General features: G+C 40.8%; 1 protein-coding gene across 2 annotated transcripts in view; it reads left to right on the top strand.

Annotated features, from left to right (window-relative positions):
- ST18 (ST18 C2H2C-type zinc finger transcription factor) overlaps positions 1-14,378 on the top strand; it is a 226,966-nt gene extending 212,588 nt beyond the window's left edge. For both annotated transcript variants that reach the window (XM_081111232.1, XM_081111231.1), the window contains 4 exons: positions 6,061-6,149; positions 8,650-8,753; positions 11,181-11,324; positions 13,782-14,378. In XM_081111232.1, coding sequence (XP_080967358.1) covers positions 6,061-6,149; positions 8,650-8,753; positions 11,181-11,324; positions 13,782-13,922 — 478 coding nt within the window. In that variant the 3' untranslated portion in view covers positions 13,923-14,378. The remainder of the gene's footprint in view (positions 1-6,060; positions 6,150-8,649; positions 8,754-11,180; positions 11,325-13,781) is intronic.
- Positions 14,379-17,875: the final 3,497 nt, after the last annotated feature.

Genomic DNA, 17,875 nt, shown 5'->3' with positions numbered 1-17,875 from the left:
TTTGTCATTGTAAACTTTCACTTCACATATTTATGCCATTCCCTGCCTCTCGCGAACTGGCGCAATTTCAGGCCAAATTGTAGTTATTTTTCTGCTGGGAAGATGTGACTCATCCCCAGCAGCCAGAAAGAAAATAACACAGTGACCACTAAGTGTGTGACAGGATGAGAGAGATTTAGAAAACCCTTTATAGTTTCACAATGACTTCATCCTTTTGTCACCGAGTGTCACGCATTTCAACAGAGTCCTTTGTGGGTACAGTGATCGCAGGCTACCTTTTGGTTCACATTCCACCTAACGGAAGATTCACTGCACATGCCCCCAATCAGCGAGGGCCCTTCTAGCCTTGCAGCCCATGCTTGGGGTGCGGGTTTCTTACCAAACAGAGCTTCCGTGAGCCCGATGCTTTGCTTCGGAGCAGAATGTGGATTGAGTAAAGCCCGGGCATTCTAACATTTCGTTCCGTTTTAAAGCTACATATCAATGGAATCAGAAAAGTGAAACCTTCCAGGAGTTGCTGGTTTAAGTGGCTGTGCAATGACACCTGCTTATGGAGAAAACCTGGACTTGTTCAGTCATTTATTTTTTGATGGTTTTCAAATGCCTGGTCTCTTCCCCAATAGTACAAATGGTTTTATTCTGAGTTGGAATCGCCATCCCATAGTTTGAACTGACAGTGGCAAATCCAGTGTGCCTAATGTCACCATTACTGCAGAGTAGCTTTACTTTTTTTTTTTTTAAATATATTTTTTATTGATTTTTTCCAGAGAGGAAGGGAGAGAGATAGAGAGTTAGAAACATCAATGAGAGAGAAACATCGATCAGCTGCCTCCTGCACACTCCTACTGGGGATATGCCCGCAACCGAGGTACATGCCCTTGACCGGAATCGAACCTGGGACCTTTCAGTCCGCAGGCCGACGCTCTATCCACTGAGCCAAACCGGTTTTGGCAGTAGCTTTACTTTGTTATCACGGACTGAGCAATAGACACGTTAACACTGACAAGGAGATGTTACTGCTATGCTATGGTGAGCACAACCCTCCGTCAGCAACAACAGTGGTAGCTTTTTTTAAAATATTATTTTTATTGATTTCAGAGAGGAAGGGAGAGGGAGAGAGAGATATATAGAAACATCAATGATGAGAGAGAATCATTGATCAGTTGCCTTCTGCACGCCCCCTCTGGGGATCGAGCCCATAACCCAGGCATGTGCCCTTGACCGGAATCAAACCTGGGACCCTTCAGTCCGCAGGCCAGCACTCTATCCATTGAGCCAAACTGGCTAGGGCAATAGAGGTAGCTTTAAAGCCATGAAGAAGCTTTAGACGATGTCACCAAGGTGAGCTGAGGACCACAGGGATTCTCACACAGCTGCAGGTGGAAGAGGAGTGGGGAAAGCCACGCCAGGAAGTGAGTTGCCTTCAGGAGTCAAGTTGAAAAAGAGCAGACGTGCAGGCCTGTGCCCAGCCTCTGAGCCGCTGGGCTGATGCCCCAGAAGGTCTCCTGCATGGTGGAGATCAGAGGCACGCTGAGAATGTCTGCGATGGCATTGCTCTGCTAACTCCAAGCTGGAAGCGACCTGCCTGCCCACTGGCCGCCAAGGGCATAGGGAATCAGTGTCTGATTACAGGGACTGCCGCGCAGTGGTGAAACTGAAGGCACAGCGCGGGGGACTTTCAGAACACAATGCCGAGTGGAAAAAAAATTGCTGCTGGAGAATATGTTCAGTATGATTCTAATTACAAAGAGTTAAAAATGTGACCACATTACATTGTAAAAAGCTGGGTAATTATTCCCCCCCAATTCCAGTTAATGGTTTTCTCTGGGGAACAGGAGACAGCAATCGTGGGGGCGCTCAGGAGCTGCCGAGGTGCTAGTAAGGCACGCGCTACGTGGGGAGGAAAACCGTGTTCATCTTAGGAGTGCTCCTTGCACTGTAGACCTATTGTGTATGTGTCTGCACACATGATGTACTTTATAATATGAAAATCAAAATGACGAGTTCAAAAAAAGAAACACAGGCTGCAAAATTAATGACCAGATAGTGTTTTTCTAGGAGAAGGAAAGCGAGGAAGAATTTAGACAAATGAATAACTCAGATCTCACTGCTCTTCACTGGAGATCTCTTTTGTTCCTCACAAGATCCAAGAGATGGCATTTAATTTGTGTGTTTCTCTTTAATGCAGAATGCTTTTCTTCCTTATATATGTGTATATATGCATATTATTTTTCATATTATTTAATGGAATAATATAACAAAAATGCCCAGCTTCTTCTGGCACACCCACAGGTGTTCTATACAGACTATCTTCTTCCTCTTTTATAAAAATTACATGCATATGATACAATAATTTTTTAAAGTAAGAACGACTTAAACTGGAATAGCACATTCTGACCTACCGTAGACGTTTACATGCAATGTATTCTGAACCTAAAATTCAGGACTCTTTCCAATCACCAGTGATAGCTGATAGTCACCTACTCAGGGCTCTCTCTGTTCTGGCAGAAAGCACTGTGCTAAGTTAATTCTCTCAAACCTTCACAAATCCCTGCAAGCTACAGAGGTGCTGTAATGATCTTCCATGGACAGGAAAGCACATCAGCACAGGGAGTTGCCCCTGCAGACAGCATTGGGATGCCAGCCCCTTGCATGAGCACTGTGTAATCCATGTCCCTGTGTTTAATGAGTCCTTTCGTGTACCAGGCCACATGTGCATACAGTTTCCTCAGCCATCGTCTAAGATAAGTTTTCTAATTTTTTCCATTTTTCCATCAGGAAAATGGGGATAATTACAAAACTTGTCTTGTACAATAGTTAAACAATATCCAATCTCTGTATTAAATCAGCATTATATTTACACTGGAGGCCCGGTGCATGAAATTTGTGCACTTGGGGGGGGTGTCCCTCAGCCCAGCCTGCACCCTCTCCAATCTGGGACCCCTCGAGGGATGTCTGACTGCCGGTTTAGGCCTGACAGCTGGACATCCCTCTCACAATCTGGGACTGCTGGCTACCAACCACTCATCTGCCTGCCTGCCTGATTGCCCCTACCCGCTTCTGCCTGCCAGCCTGATCACCCCTAACCACTCGCCTGCCAGTCTGATCGACACCTAATTGCCCTCCCCTGCCAGCCCAGTCACCCCCAACTGCCCTCCCCTGCTGGCCTGGTTGCCCCTACCTGCCCTCCCCTGCTGGCCATCTTGTGGCTGTGGGCACCACCATCTTTGAGGGTGGGGCAGTCAATTAGCATATGCCCTCCTTATTGGCTGTGGGCACCGCCATCTTTGTGATGGCATGAGGGTCAATTAGCATATTTCCTCTTTATTAGATAGGATACCAATTGCTTTAAAAGCTTGCTTTAAATCTTTACATTATAAACTTCCATTTAAGAAATAGCAATCTGGCCCTGGCTGGTTTGCTCAATGGATAGAGTGTTGGCCTGCAGACCAAAGGGTCCTGGGTTCTATTCTGGTACAAGGGCATGTACCTGGGTTGCAGGCTCCTCCCTGGCCTGGCCCTGGTTAGGGCTCGAGCAGGAGGCAACCAGTCAATGTGTTTCTCTCACATCAGTGTTTCTCTCTGTCTTTCCCCCTCTCTTCCACTCTCCCTAAGAATCAATGGAAAACTATCCTTGGGTGAGATTTAACAACAACAACAAAAAAGAAATAATATTTAAAATCTTTTTTTTCTTGAAATATTAATGTTTATTGCATGTAACATTATTATATTTAAAATCATTTTTCTCAAATTAGAAAATGAAAGAAAAAAGAAATAGCAATCTGAAGACAAATATGATATTAAAATACAAAGACACAAACACATGCACATGATTGTGGTTGTATGTCGCTTTTAAAACAGAATTTCTGTGACTAATAGAACTCAGTGCTATGCCATAACTTTGTAATTTTATGAGGTTCATTAATCTATTAGAAACAGTGATGTCCACTACATAAATTTTATCACTTGCCATTTTATTTTAACAAGGCAGATGAAGATATGATAGTTTAAAATTGCCTTGATAGGCCTTAATAGAATTTCAAATTTGATCAAAACCATGTAAGGCACACTTTCCCAGCCATTTGCATTATGGAGCCCAAATCCTGGCAGGGACATATCCCAGCCATCCGCCACCTTTCCTCAGCCAGTGACATGGAACCGCATGGAGGGTGTCTTCAAAAGAATAAGGACTTTTAAAATATTTTCCAACCCAACTTTTTTTTTTTTAAGTATATTTTATTGATTTTTTACAGAGAGGAGGGGAGAGGGATAGAGAGTTAGAAACATCAGTGAGAGAGAAACATCGATTCAGCGGCCTCCTGCACACCCCCTACTGGGGATGTGCCTGCAACCAAGGTACATGCCCTTGGCCGGAATCGAACCTGGGACCTTTCAGTCCTCAGGCCGACGCTCTATCCACTGAGCCAAACCGGTTAGGGCTCCACCCCAACTTTTTAAATGTAGGATCTGCTTTATATTCTGAAAGGTAGAACTGCATTGGAAGGGACAAAATATCACGCAGCTATTTGAAATCAAAGCCCCCTTTTCACATCTTAAATATACTCTTTGGTTCCAAGTCACGTAGTTGGGAACACTTCACGCACTTGCCACACCAGTGAGTTACAACTGGACATTTGCTGCCGGGCTGGCCGAGCCACGCAGATCCTAGGGGAGACGGAGAAGGCGAATGGGCTGTTAATGTCCATTACTTCACACACGGACTCTGACAGGCCACTTTAAAAACCGAACTTAGCAACGAGGTATTAGTCCTCTTCATGACCATTTTCTGAGAACAATATGTGCCACGAAACAAGACAGATTTGTGCAAACATTCCAGAAAAACAAATAAGGAAGCTTAAGTGGGCCACACTTTACAATGAGAAACTTCTACAATAGAAAAATCGGGTGCAAATTCAGTTTGTGCTTTTTCATTATTCTCTTTTTCTGTGTAAAATATTATATAATTTATCAAATTTTGGAAAATCACATGATCCTTTGTATGTATATTACATACTTTTATATTTTACATAATTTTCACATACAATAATTTAGAATTCTTTAAAAATACACTCACTCAGCAAACATTTACTTTGCTTCAGAAGTCATATTTTTTCACTTGGCCAAGTGCCCTAATCTTTGGGTTGAAAATAATTGTCTCATACATGGATTATAATCACATTTCTGTGGGAAAATATTTTAAATGACTGTGATCATTTTTAATTTTATTTAGAAATTGTATCTCCAAAAATACAACAAAATTACAAAAGAATTAATCGGTGTTTAAAACAACAAAATCATCTGATTATGTACCATGGAATACAAGCTTTGTTCAATGTTATTATCCTCTTGGTGCAATTTAAATACAACAGATACATTAACGAAAGGACTGCTGAATAATGAAAATAAGGAACTGAGTATAAACACCACTATAGGACGATATGTTGCCTGGGCAATGATTGTGTCTGAATATATTTATGGTTGTTCCTTTTATTTTCCTTTCAAGGTAGAGCTTTTTTTGAATGACAAATAAAGGTTTAAAAGTTAAAGAATAAGTTAGAAACTTTCCCATACCCAACTGCCTGGGGAAGGAGGGTTATTATTTTGTAATAATTTGAACCATTCTGTATAGGTCAGGCTATATAGTTTATACAAAGATGGAAAGAACTAGATTCTGCTCTATTATTCATGGAAGTTTGACTAATTTGGAACAATTCTTATTAATAATGTATGGACCATTTCATGTTTATAGGAAATAAAGTAACCACTACTAAAGAAAGGCACTTACATGTATGCAGAATAGAAATAATTTGATAACATTAATTAAGTGGTATGAGCAGTAGCTATTTGTATTTTTATTGAAAGAATCATAAAAAACATTTTACATCTTTTCAGGGCATTTTGCTTTTATTTTTATATATATTGTTACTTTCTACAAAGGGACTGCATGTTATAATGTCATTAATAGGCAGGCAAACACTTAAATAGTAAGTAGTGAATAAAAATTTTAATTTGTATATGAAATGATATGTTTCACACATCAGCATATTCCTATTTTCACAGCTTATCTGGGTGTCCTTTAAATGCACAAGCTATCAAAAAGGGCAAGGTCTCTGAAGAACTAATGACTATCAAGCTCAAAGCCACTGGAGGTAAGAGTTCATGGCCAGGGTCACCATCTCCATGGAGGCCCAGGTAGTAGTTCCTCACAGGGTTCTGCATGCCAAATTATTCTTTATTTGGGAATTGTAATGTTAATACACACTATGGAAGCTTTTCTCACATTTGAACTAAAAGTATAATGTTTATCTCAAACATTATCATTATACTTGTTTTTTTTCCCTTACTTTAAAAAAAATATGTTTTTATTGATTTTAGAGAGAGAGGAAGGGAGAGGGATAGAGATAGAAAACTCGATGAGAAAGAAACATCAATCAGCTGCCTCCTGCTCATCCCCTACTGGGGATCGAGCCTGAAACCTGGGCAAGTGCCCTGACCCAGAATTGAACCGGTGACCTCTTGGTTCATGGGTCAACACTCAACCACTGAGCTACACCAATCGAAAATGCCATTCCTTGAAAAGGAAGTTGACTCCAAGGAGACATAAAGAAAAAACACAATATATATAAAAGAAACATAGCAATAGAAGTTTTCATTTGCTCAAAATACTTGTTTAATTGAAAATCTATGCTCCATAAAGTTGTTGAAAACAAATATTTTAATCCCTGTTGCCTGGGAAAAGATTCCTCTACCAGCAAATCAGCCAATGAGATATGGTGCTGACAATGCAATACAATTCTCCAGATGCAGCAGGCCAGTGCGGAATGAGCCCTGTGTCCCAGATAGTGCCGTTAGCGAGGTCATGGGTAATTGTTTAATCTTTTCTTAATGACTGCGTCATCCTGTTACTCATATTCAAGTTCATTTAGATACTAAAATACTGAGGTCTTAGTTGGTGAGTTTGCTTTTCTTCTTTATCTCAGAGCCCAGTATTAGGAATCATATGACACACTCTCTGCATTGGTTCATGCATGGCCGATTTTGTTTAGGTAGTTAGTTACTTAAAATAAAGCAATAAGTACCTAGAAAACAGCCACTTGATTTAGCATGCTATATGTAAGTTTTCCAGGCTTATTTTTTTCTCTCGTAACATTATATTAGTAAGAGTCATCCATATTGTTTTTGGTGGGCATGTGGCTTGTTTCCAGGTTGTACCTTTGTAAACAATATGCTACGTACACCTTGTGCCCACCTCCTATCAGACATATGCAACTGTTTGTCTCTGGTGTGTACCTGCGGCTGAAATTGCTGGTTCACAGAGTATGTAAAGTTCACCTAAAGCAGATAATGAACTGTGTTCCACAGCAGTAACCCCAGGAAAGTGCAAGAGCCTGGATCTCTTTCAAACAAATTGTCAAGTCCCCAACCTGCTCTCATGAAATTGATCTTATTACATCTAAAGTGAAAGTTTACATTTATCTCTCTTAATTGCCATCTGTTTGGTTTAGATTCATCACTATGGACTGTTGAGATTACCTTAAATCCTGCTTCGGGCATCCTTACTATTAACTACCCATCCCACCTTTTAAAAACCTTTCCAATCCATTCATATTCCTTCTATAAAACAGTGATGGGAAAGCGATGCCTGTTCATTGACAGTTTACTCTGTGTTTAGCACTTTATATATATTTTTTGCATTAATTCTCACAACATAGATTTTATGCCTCTTTTACCGACAAGGAAGTGGAAGCACAAAGAAGTAAGTTTCCCAAGTTCAAGAACAAGAGTCACGGGCAAAGCACATGTTTCTTCTAGATTGCATTTGCTTGCCCTCACCCAGGCCCACATAGAGAACCCAAATTTCATGTCCCTGGACTCCCACCCACCTGCCAGCACCCGGCTCTACCTGTGTAATGGTGCATTAATTAATCAGCATAACTTGGGTCTTCATAGCCTTTACAGGGTTGTGTATGAGAGGACCCATGACCTTTGGAATTCAGTCCCACCTCTGCCTCTGACTTTGGACTTGGGCAGGTTCTATCTCCTGTCAGTGATGGGCATGGCCTCACGTAGCTTAAGGCTCACCATCTGCATGTAGGAGAAAGGTATAATGGAACACGACTCCTAGTGCGCAGTGAAGTTGAAATGAGAAAACATTTACAAACACCAACATGTCTTGCAGCACACCTGCAGCGTAATGGGCAAATTAAATGGTGGTACTTTTTTTTTTTTTAATTGAGTTTTTACAGAGAGGAAAGGAGAGAGATAGAGAGTTAGAAACATCGATGAGAGAGAAACATCAATCAGCTGTCTCCTACACACTCCCCCCCACTGGGGATGTGCCCGCAACCAAGGTACATGCCCTTGACCGGAATCGAACCTGGAACCTTTCAGTCCTCAGGCCGACGCTCTATCCACTGAGCCAAACCGGTTTCGGCAAATGGTGGTACTTTTATACACCCTTCTTTTTCTTACAAAGGATTTAAATCCTTCAACTCCTTCTACCTATTATTTTAGAATCTTGAACATGGATTTTGATACAAATTCAACATTTCAAACCACTCCACAAACCACAAACTAAATGTAAAGTGACTGAGATTTATCACAGTCTCATAATTTCAGTGTGAACTAAGAGAGTCTGGTTCTTTGCAGGTATAGAGAGTGATGAAGAAATTAGGCATTTGGATGAAGAAATAAAGGAATTGAACGAATCCAACCTTAAAATTGAAGCAGATATGATGAAACTTCAGACGCAGGTAAAGAATCAGAAAGGTATCTTCATGGTAATCATACTCTTAAGTGGAGGCAAAACATTGAACTGCTAAACCTTGTGATGAAAAACAAACAAACAAACAAAAAAACTCACACACTGATATCTTATAATGAATATACTAAGCATGTCTAGATTACATAATTATTGTAAATACGTGAGTAGGTGGGTCACCTGGGCCATCATTGATTTGGTAGCTGAAGGCAAAGGTATTCATGTTTCTGCTTTGGCTGCATCAAAGGCTTCATAAGCAGGTCATCCTGTAATTGTAGAGTCCTTTAGAGCACATGGTGCTTTAGAGAAATTGTATATGAGAAGATATGAGTACTTAGTTTTATTAAAAAATTCAAGTAAAACAGGGCAACTTTGCACATTCAATTTTCCTACAACACCTCTGAATGTGTCCATTTTTGTTAAAAACAGATCTTTCTGGAGATTTTCCTGCATAGCTTCTTTACCAAAAATTGCAAGCAATGTCTTTACTCTGCATGCTCCTTTGTAATGTCTGCCCCATTCCTGACTAAATTTATCCAAATGGAAATTAAAAATGTAGTCTAGGATTTTTTTTTTTAGCACACTAAATAATAACTCTATTGCAAAAAGTACAGTATCTTTCTCCCTTCTCTCCTCTCCTGCAATGTGGGATTTTTAGATCACTGTGGTTACTGACTCCCAGAAGTCATTGCCAGCAGTTTAAGACAGAAGGTTTAAGTCCATCTGAAACATAGGTTTGGTTTCCTGACCCAGCATAATGTGAACAATGCCATGATCTTCCTTTGAATAATGATGAGTCTATAAAAGAACTCTGTTTACAACTCCTCTTATAACCATTAGCAAAGACAGCAAAGGCGTCTGCCCTCATGGAGCTTCAAGTCTAGATGGGGGAGGCCGACAATAACATAAAACATCATAAATAAATTGTTTGACCTGGCTGGCGTGGCTCAGTGGTTGAGCATTGCCCTATGAGCCAGGAGGTCATGGCTCCATTCTTGGTCAGGGCACATGTCTGGGCTGCAGGCTTGATCCCCAGTGTGGGGCGTGCAGGAGGCAGCCGATCAATGATTCTCTCTCATCATTGATGTTTCTATCTCCCTCTCCCTCTCCCTTCCTCTCTGAAAGCAATAAAAAAATAAAATAAAGGAATCATTTGTATGAGAGAAGTGGGTAGGGAAAGGCAGCCAGATTTCAATATAAAACAGGAAAGCCAGGCTAGGCCTCAAGAAGAAGGAATCATTTTGGCAAAGACTTCAGCAATTGAGGGAGTTTGCCAAACAAGTACGGGGGGAAAGTGTTTCAAAGAGTGAAAGCACCGTATAAGAACACTACCTCTACAGAAAGCACAGAGTTTTGAGAGCTAGCAGGTGAGCGATGTGGGAGATCAAAGGAGATGTGTCCCGGGGTAACACATGAGTGTCCGAGGCCATTCTGAGGACTTGGTTTTTATTCTGAATGAACACAGAACATTTTGGGGTTTTTATCCAAAAGTTAATGTGATCATATTTGACCTACATGCGATTTGCATTTTAAGAAACTTGTATTGGTAGCTGTGTTGAAGATGGACCAAAAGAATAGATTGCAGGGGGCAAAGCCACACTCAGGGCCACCGTGAGAAGGCAGTCAGTCACTCTGGTGGCTGGGCCCAGGGGACAGCAGTGAAGATGGGGGACTGTTGGCCCATTCTGGATATTTTGAAGGAGGAGCCCAGTGGATTTAAAGTGTGAGAGAAAGAGAGCCATCAGGGATAATGTGAAGGCCTGAGCAACATTCTAGTGGCTACTAACTGGGAAGGAGAAGATTATAGTATACTAGCAGCCCTGTACACGAATCCATGTGCCAGTAGCTCTCTGCGGGGACTGGCCACTCCACATCCGCTGCCCAGAGGCTCTACATGGCCCAGAGGCCCATCCGCAGCTGGGCACGGAATGCTTGCCTTGTCGCCAGGGCGACGACGCAAGAGTGTTAACCCCCTCCCCCGCCCCAACTCCCCCACCCCCCCGCTGCTCCATGCCCACTGCCCAGAAGCCCTCCGTGGCCCAGTGGAACGCTTGCCTCATTGCCACGGCGACGAAGCATCTTGTGGCTATGGCTCTGCCATCTCTGTGATGGAGTGATGGTTAATTTGCATATTACCATTTTATTAGATAGGATGGAGCAGGCTTGGGGAAACACAGAGCTTGAGATATCCATCATCTAGCCATGTGGAGATGTGGGGGAAGTCTGGGCTGAAGATATAAATTTGGGAATGCAATTTCAAACTTTAGAGCCGTCGATGGGGTTGCTGTTTTGTGAAGAGAAGTTACCGGGGAGGCATTCCTGGGCATTGAGGTTCAGCCAATGCATTTCCTTCCAAGAGAAACATTTTGTACCCTTTCCAAACTCCACTTCTTTTATTTTCAAGTCATTTTCATTGCAGATCACATCTATGGAGAGCAATTTAAAGACAATAGAGGCGGAGAACAAACTTATAGAACAGAATAACGAAAGCCTGCTGAAGGAGCTGGCCGGTCTAAGCCAAGCTCTCATTTCAAGCCTTGCCGACATCCAGCTCCCACAGATGGTAAGTCCAAGGCCAGAACGTGGCCGCCCCATTCCAAGGGTTTGCAGGGTCAGTGTCAGTCACAAACAGAAGCACCGAGCTTGGAGGAGACCTGCCAGCAGTCACCGCGGTATCATGCTTCATTATGCATGACCTGCAATGACCTCCTTCATTCGGAGATTCATTCACTTAAATTACAGGAAGACCAAGGGTTTTGGATAGTGTAGAAGTCACTTAAAGATGAAGGTTTATTTGAAAATTGTCTTATAATGTAATATGAAAGTTGGAGGCCAAAACTCTCTGGCTAAAATTGTTTCTCCAAATACAAATCTTACATGGCTTACAAAATCTGAGACACAGCCATATGTGTCATCCACCCAACTTAAGAATCGTAGAAAAGAATTTAATCTGATGCTTTCTTTGTACTAAGTATGAAGGCCATACTTGAGTCATCTTCCTATAGAACAGTGGTTCTCAACCTTCTGGCCCTTTAAATACAGTTCCTCATGTTGTGACCCAACCATAAAATTATTTTCGTTGCTACTTCATAACTGTAATGTTGCTACTGTTATGAATCGTAATGTAAATATCTAATATGCAGGATGGTCTTAGGCGACCCCTGTGAAAGGGTCGTTCGACTGCCAAAGGGGTCGCGACACACAGGTTGAGAACCGCTGCTATAGAAAAAAAAGCACAAAAGTGATATTTCCCAAATCTAAACACATATTTGAAGCATGGAAACTATTTAAAATTTATAGAAAATTAGTTTCCTTTACATTTTCATAAATATAATAAACATTTGAAAGGGGGGGCTGCATTGTTGAATGCTTTGAATTGCCTCACTGTGTCCATTTTTAGAACAAGTTTTCTAATGCTACAAATTTTATATATAGAATGTTTTAAAAAACAGCAATTTAATAAAGAAATCTGATTGATTTTCTGAAAAACAATTAAGTCCCTCAATTTACCCAACTTTCCAGCATGGAGCCCTCATTTTAACCAATTCCAAATCTGTCTCTTGACAATTAAAAAACAAATCAATAATGTAAGACTATAAAACACAAAGAAAAATAAATGATTACTTTGTGGTCAGTATTGAGGTAATTATTGAACATGTTTTAATATTATTTATTAATATTTGTTTAACTCATACTTCCAACATATTCCTTAATATTTTTTCCTTACCAGTGCCACTAAAATAATCATTACCATACAAGATAACTTGTACTTTGTATAGTTACCATATAAGGTACTCTAGGGGAAAGTTTTAGTGTTAATCACACTAAATTGTCACAAAAGCACTAAAGACGTTCTCATTCTGTAGTTGAGGAAGTAGAGACTCGGAAAATTTACATGATTTGATCAAGATCCCAATGCTAGCATGAGTCGGGCGGGCCTGGCTTCTGTGCGGGCTTTGTTCACTCTGTCACCTGGGTCCTTGTTCAGTTCTGTGGCTCCAAGAAGCATGTGACACCACAAATGCAGAAGCTAAAAGGGAACAGAAAACCACGGTTAAGACAACACTAATAATTTAGATCAGTACTTTGCTGAGCAAAAACAAAATAATCTCCAAGTATAGGAAGCTCACCTTCTAAATAGCAACAACAATATTCTTTATACCTAAAGTATTTAGACCTTGTAAAAGTCTTCTCTTCTAACCACCTTGTGAAGTAAGCAGGGCATATGCGTTTTTAAAAAGATGGGGGGGGGGGGCACCAAAGAATGGTTGGCTAGGAGTGCTTCCTGTCATTTATTTCCTTGCACACAGCGTGCAACTTCTACACGTCAAGTGTCTGTTCTCTCTGAAGCACCGCATTAGGCCACGGAGATCCCGAAACACACAAACATATGAGATGAGCAGGCCCTGACTTTGTGGACCTCACATTCTACCTGGAAAGAAGGGGAGAGAAATAAAGCACATTACAATGAGGCTGCAAGAGGGTGGGTCGGGGGGATGCACAAAGAGGTGTCTGAGAATGAAAGAAGAACCTTTTCCACCAGACACCTGGTTAGGGACCAGCTTGCGCAAATCTCAGATTCCTTTCATCCAGCCGAGTGCTGTCAAAGGAAACATCTGGTTCAAACAAGCCTTTCTCCCCAGCCTGGCTGACATTCCCCTTCCACACACAGGAGGTCTGCTTTGTGCTGAGCCCAAGCAGTGGAGGCTGAGACTGCATCCCAAGGTAGGGCAGCTTTGAGGGCCCACCTCAGCAGCCAGACAGCTACCTTAGGCAGCTCCACACGGACCTCAAAAACACGGTCCAATCGCACTAATCCCATAAATTGAGGAAAGAATGAGCAGATGAATCCCAATGCGCACCTCCTCTCTCTCCATCTCCCCAAACTCCAGCAGCCCCCGGCATCCTTACCTTCCTTCCCAGACTCAGAGTCCCCTGATAGGCTTCCCTGCCCTTTGGTCCTCCTTTTGCCTCAGCCTGAATCCCTGTGATTGGTTCCATGTGTTTTGTCTCCATTCAGGGGCCTATCAGTGAGCAGAATTTCGAAGCATATGTAAATACACTCACAGACATGTACAGCAACCTGGAACGGGACTATTCCCCAGAATGCAAAGCTCTGCTAGAAAGTATCAAGCAGGCAGTGAAGGGCATCCACGTGTAGGAGCGCCTCGTGGTGGGCACCAGACATCACCAACAGCAGTCACACCAGTGAACCGGGCGCCTGCGCTGCCGAGGCAAGCAGGCTGCCGCACTGCATTTACCATTGCAACATTGCACTAATTTCCTCCCCAGCTGACATAAAAAGGAAAGGAATAATAAAAAAAAAACTATAATAGACTCTATGGATTAAAAGCGATGCTGTCAAATATTAGATGGTATTTATTTTCATATGTTTTTCTTTTATTTCCTCATTGCACTCTTTTGAATTTTTTTCTTTGTAAAGTATATGTAAAGTAATGTGACATTTTAATATTTTATTCATTTCTAATCAAAGAGTTTTTTATCTTTTACCTGCATTTTGAAGTCTGCCATATTTTTTACAAGTGTGTTTCTTTTCCAATAGAATTTAAATAGAAATGCTAGTCTCAAATCACATATCTTGCTGGGCTTAAATGAGAAAACAAACAAACAAAAACAAACAAACAAACAAAAAAGTCTGAAGAAAATCTTTGTCTAAGGACTGCACTTTGTTTGCTCCCCTTTGATTTTTATTGCACTCTTTCCCCCTCTTTCACGGGCTTTTCGCATTTATAAGTGGGCTTGTCCTAAGGTGAGACGCGTGGAAGGAAGAAGATAAATGGCGCCCACTAGTGGGCAATGCGCTCTCACAGAAGCACAGGTACTGAAAAAGCCTGTTCAGAATTTGTTAGCAATAATTAAATATAGAAATCAGCAAATTACTCGACTTGGCTGTATGGTTTCGGTAAACATGAATTATTTATTTGAAATGTTTTAAAGAAACGTAAGCTTTTTTTAGTGGTGCAGATTTGTCTGTTTGTTTTTCAAGTCATATCAGATAGTTGGCAACTCTTATCCCAAGACGAGAAATAAGACTTGATGTGACCAGCCAGGCTTCCCTGCCATATGCTGGTACAATATACAAGTGACAATATTGATGTAGATTTGTACTCAGCAAATACAAACACATCCAAATGGAAAATTTTGTAGATACCATATCCCCTGAAATAGCATTTATCTTGCTTGGTTGACTGAAAGGAATGGAAAACTATAGTAACACATGGAAAACTGTTACTCCGATCTGAGTCATTACTTTAGGCAACGATAAAACTTTCAATTTGATCGATATCTTTCTGTAGAACTACAAGTGCTACAGAGTAAACACACTCAACACACAGGCACACACCCACATATACACACTCACATACACTCAGACACACATAAAATTGAGCCCGAAATCTTGAATTTCTGCATAGATCAGAGTTTAGTAGTTGCTATAGTAAAGGCAATGTCTATTTCAGGGATTGTAAAGTAGTTAAGCATTGTTTCAAAAGTTTTTTTATATTTATTTTTTTTAAGAAAAGGTATAGACAACCAGCTAAACTGCCTTTCTGGTGTGCACACACACCTCGTGTGCAATGTGCCTCCGTGTAAATGGACACTTGAACTTAGTGTGGGCTTAATTTTCTGTTCTATAACAAAAGTGTTTATTTTCTATTAGCCTCATGGATATGTAGATTGAATGTGATGGCACTCACAGGCTTGATATATTCCACTGTTATTACTGTTACCTGCACAAATGAAGAGTAATATCAACAGTAATTCCACTTCCATGCCACTGTGGTCATTGTTATGTATTAAATGGGGCTTATCTTTGGTTTGGGGTTCATTTGAACTCTTGAATTTAGTTTAGTGAAAATGAGATGTCTGTTCTTAGGTAGGAATGGTGTTTATTTAAAAATCAATTTATAAAGAAAAAGAGCTACCATATGTGCTGTCTATTATAAATGGGACACCAAACAAAATTTTCTATTAAAGTTATGTACTTGCAAACAGTTTGCTCTAGAGTACTTGATAGATGCATACAAATGAGTTCACTTATTACAAAGACAAACCTTAATTTGCTAAATATTTTAACAACTTTGTTATATATTTTATTTAATTTAAAAGAAATTTCTTACCAGCCTATGTATTTATTACTATAATTTACTATGACTTCGGGTTAATAATTTATTTGTGTTTGCATAGTTTGAGCAGTATGTTTTATGAAGTATATTTGTATTTATTTGCCTCCTTTGTACTTGATGTGTTTTGTAATTTGCACTGAATTATTTTCCTTTCAACTATGTTGGTCGATACTGTAAATTGGGTCTTTTGTAAACAACAAAAGGACAATGATGTATGCATTTTTTTAATTTCAAGTAGTTTGTATACTGTTTCTTCAGACAATTAATATTTCTTACATCAAAGCAACAAAATTGTGTTCAGTGCTGTACATTTGGTGTATGGTAGGAAATAAAAATTGATAATGAGTTTTGCTGTGATCTTTCTCAAGCTGCCATGTAGAGCAAGCATGTCAAACTCAAAGGCTAACAAGGGCCAAGTAAACGAGGCATGCGGCCCGCGGGCCATGAGCTTGATATGCTTGACGTAGAGACTATTATCACCATCACATGGAAAGCATGGAGCTCGGCTGCGGTAAAGTACCCCTGAGTCCTCCCGTGGTTCGGATGTATTTTGGTTCTGTCAACCCATCTGCTTGGTTTGTTTTTGCACCACAGGTAGGAAGGATTTTTGCCTACTGACAAGTCGTCACAGCCTTTGGTTCAGTACACACTACGGAAAAGTGGGCGCCTTTGATGTAAGAAACACCTTTGCTAGCACTAGCAGGAAATGCACCTGGATCTAGTGAGCAAAAGAGTATAGGCCTCACCCTCCTGATTCCAAAACTGATGTGGGCATATCTGCATATTCATACAAGTTTGTTGAACTCAAGTTAAAGAAAACTAGTTGTCAATTCTTTTTTTAAAGTATTTTTTTGTTTGTTTGTTTTTTATTGATTTTGGAGACAGGAAGGGAGAGGGAGAGAGAGAGAGAAAGATAGCAACATTAATGATGAGAGGGAATCATTGATCGGCTGCCTCCTGCACATTCCCTATTGGGGACTGAGCCTGCAAACCCGGCATGTGACTGGCTGGGAATCCAACTGTGACCTCCTGGTTCATAGGTTGACGCTCAACCACTGAGCAACAGTGGCTGGGCTAATTATTAATTCTTGACAGCAACTCCTTTAATTATATATTTTTCTCATCTAATATCAGCTTAATTTAATTTTCCAGTTTCTGAAATAAGTCAGAAAGGTCAAGAACCGTATAATTTCACTTGCATATGGGATATAAAGCAAAAAGCAAAAAATGAACAAACGAAACATGAAATCATGGATACAGATGAAAGAATGGTGATTACTGCCGTAACCAGTTTGGCTCAGTGGATAGAGCATTGGCCTGCGGACTCAAGGGTCCCAGATTCGATTCCAGTCAAGGGCATGTACCTTGGTTGCGGGCACATCCCCAGTAGGGGGTGTGCAGTAGGCAGCTGATCCATGTTTCTCTCTCATTGATGTTTCTCTCTATCCCTCTTCCTTTCTCTCCGTAAAAAATCAATAAAATACATTTCTTAAAAAAGAAAAAGAATGGTAGTTACCTGAGGGCAAGTGGGTTTGGGGGTGGATGGAGAGGGTAAAGGGAAGTCAAATTCATGGTGACAGAAGGAGACTGGACTTCAGGGGGTGAGGACACAATAGAGTATGCAGATGCCATAAAGTTGTACACGTGACATTTGTATAATGTTATTAGCGAATGTAACCCCATTACATTTAACTTAAAAAGTCCCATTTTTGCTCAGATTTAGACATCTCTAGGATTGGATGCCATTTATACTCAATGTGGTAAAACCCATGTAATCCACGTATTGAAGCAAAATTGGCTAAAGGGAAGCCTGGGTCCCCAGAGGAAAGCAGGGTACTTGGCTAGACCTTTATGTAACGGGTTGGCACATGGCAGTCCATGCACAATAGAGCTTGCTCTTCGTCACCAAATCATAAGGTGCAAATCTGCTCAGCCAGCTTCTTAGCTTACTCTTTGCAAAATACGTGTA

Source organism: Myotis nattereri (assembly GCF_964212035.1).
Source record: "Myotis nattereri genome assembly, chromosome: 17".
NCBI lineage: Eukaryota > Metazoa > Chordata > Mammalia > Chiroptera > Vespertilionidae > Myotis > Myotis nattereri.
Note: the sequence above shows the minus strand (reverse complement) of the source record. Positions and strands in the feature narration are given on the sequence as shown.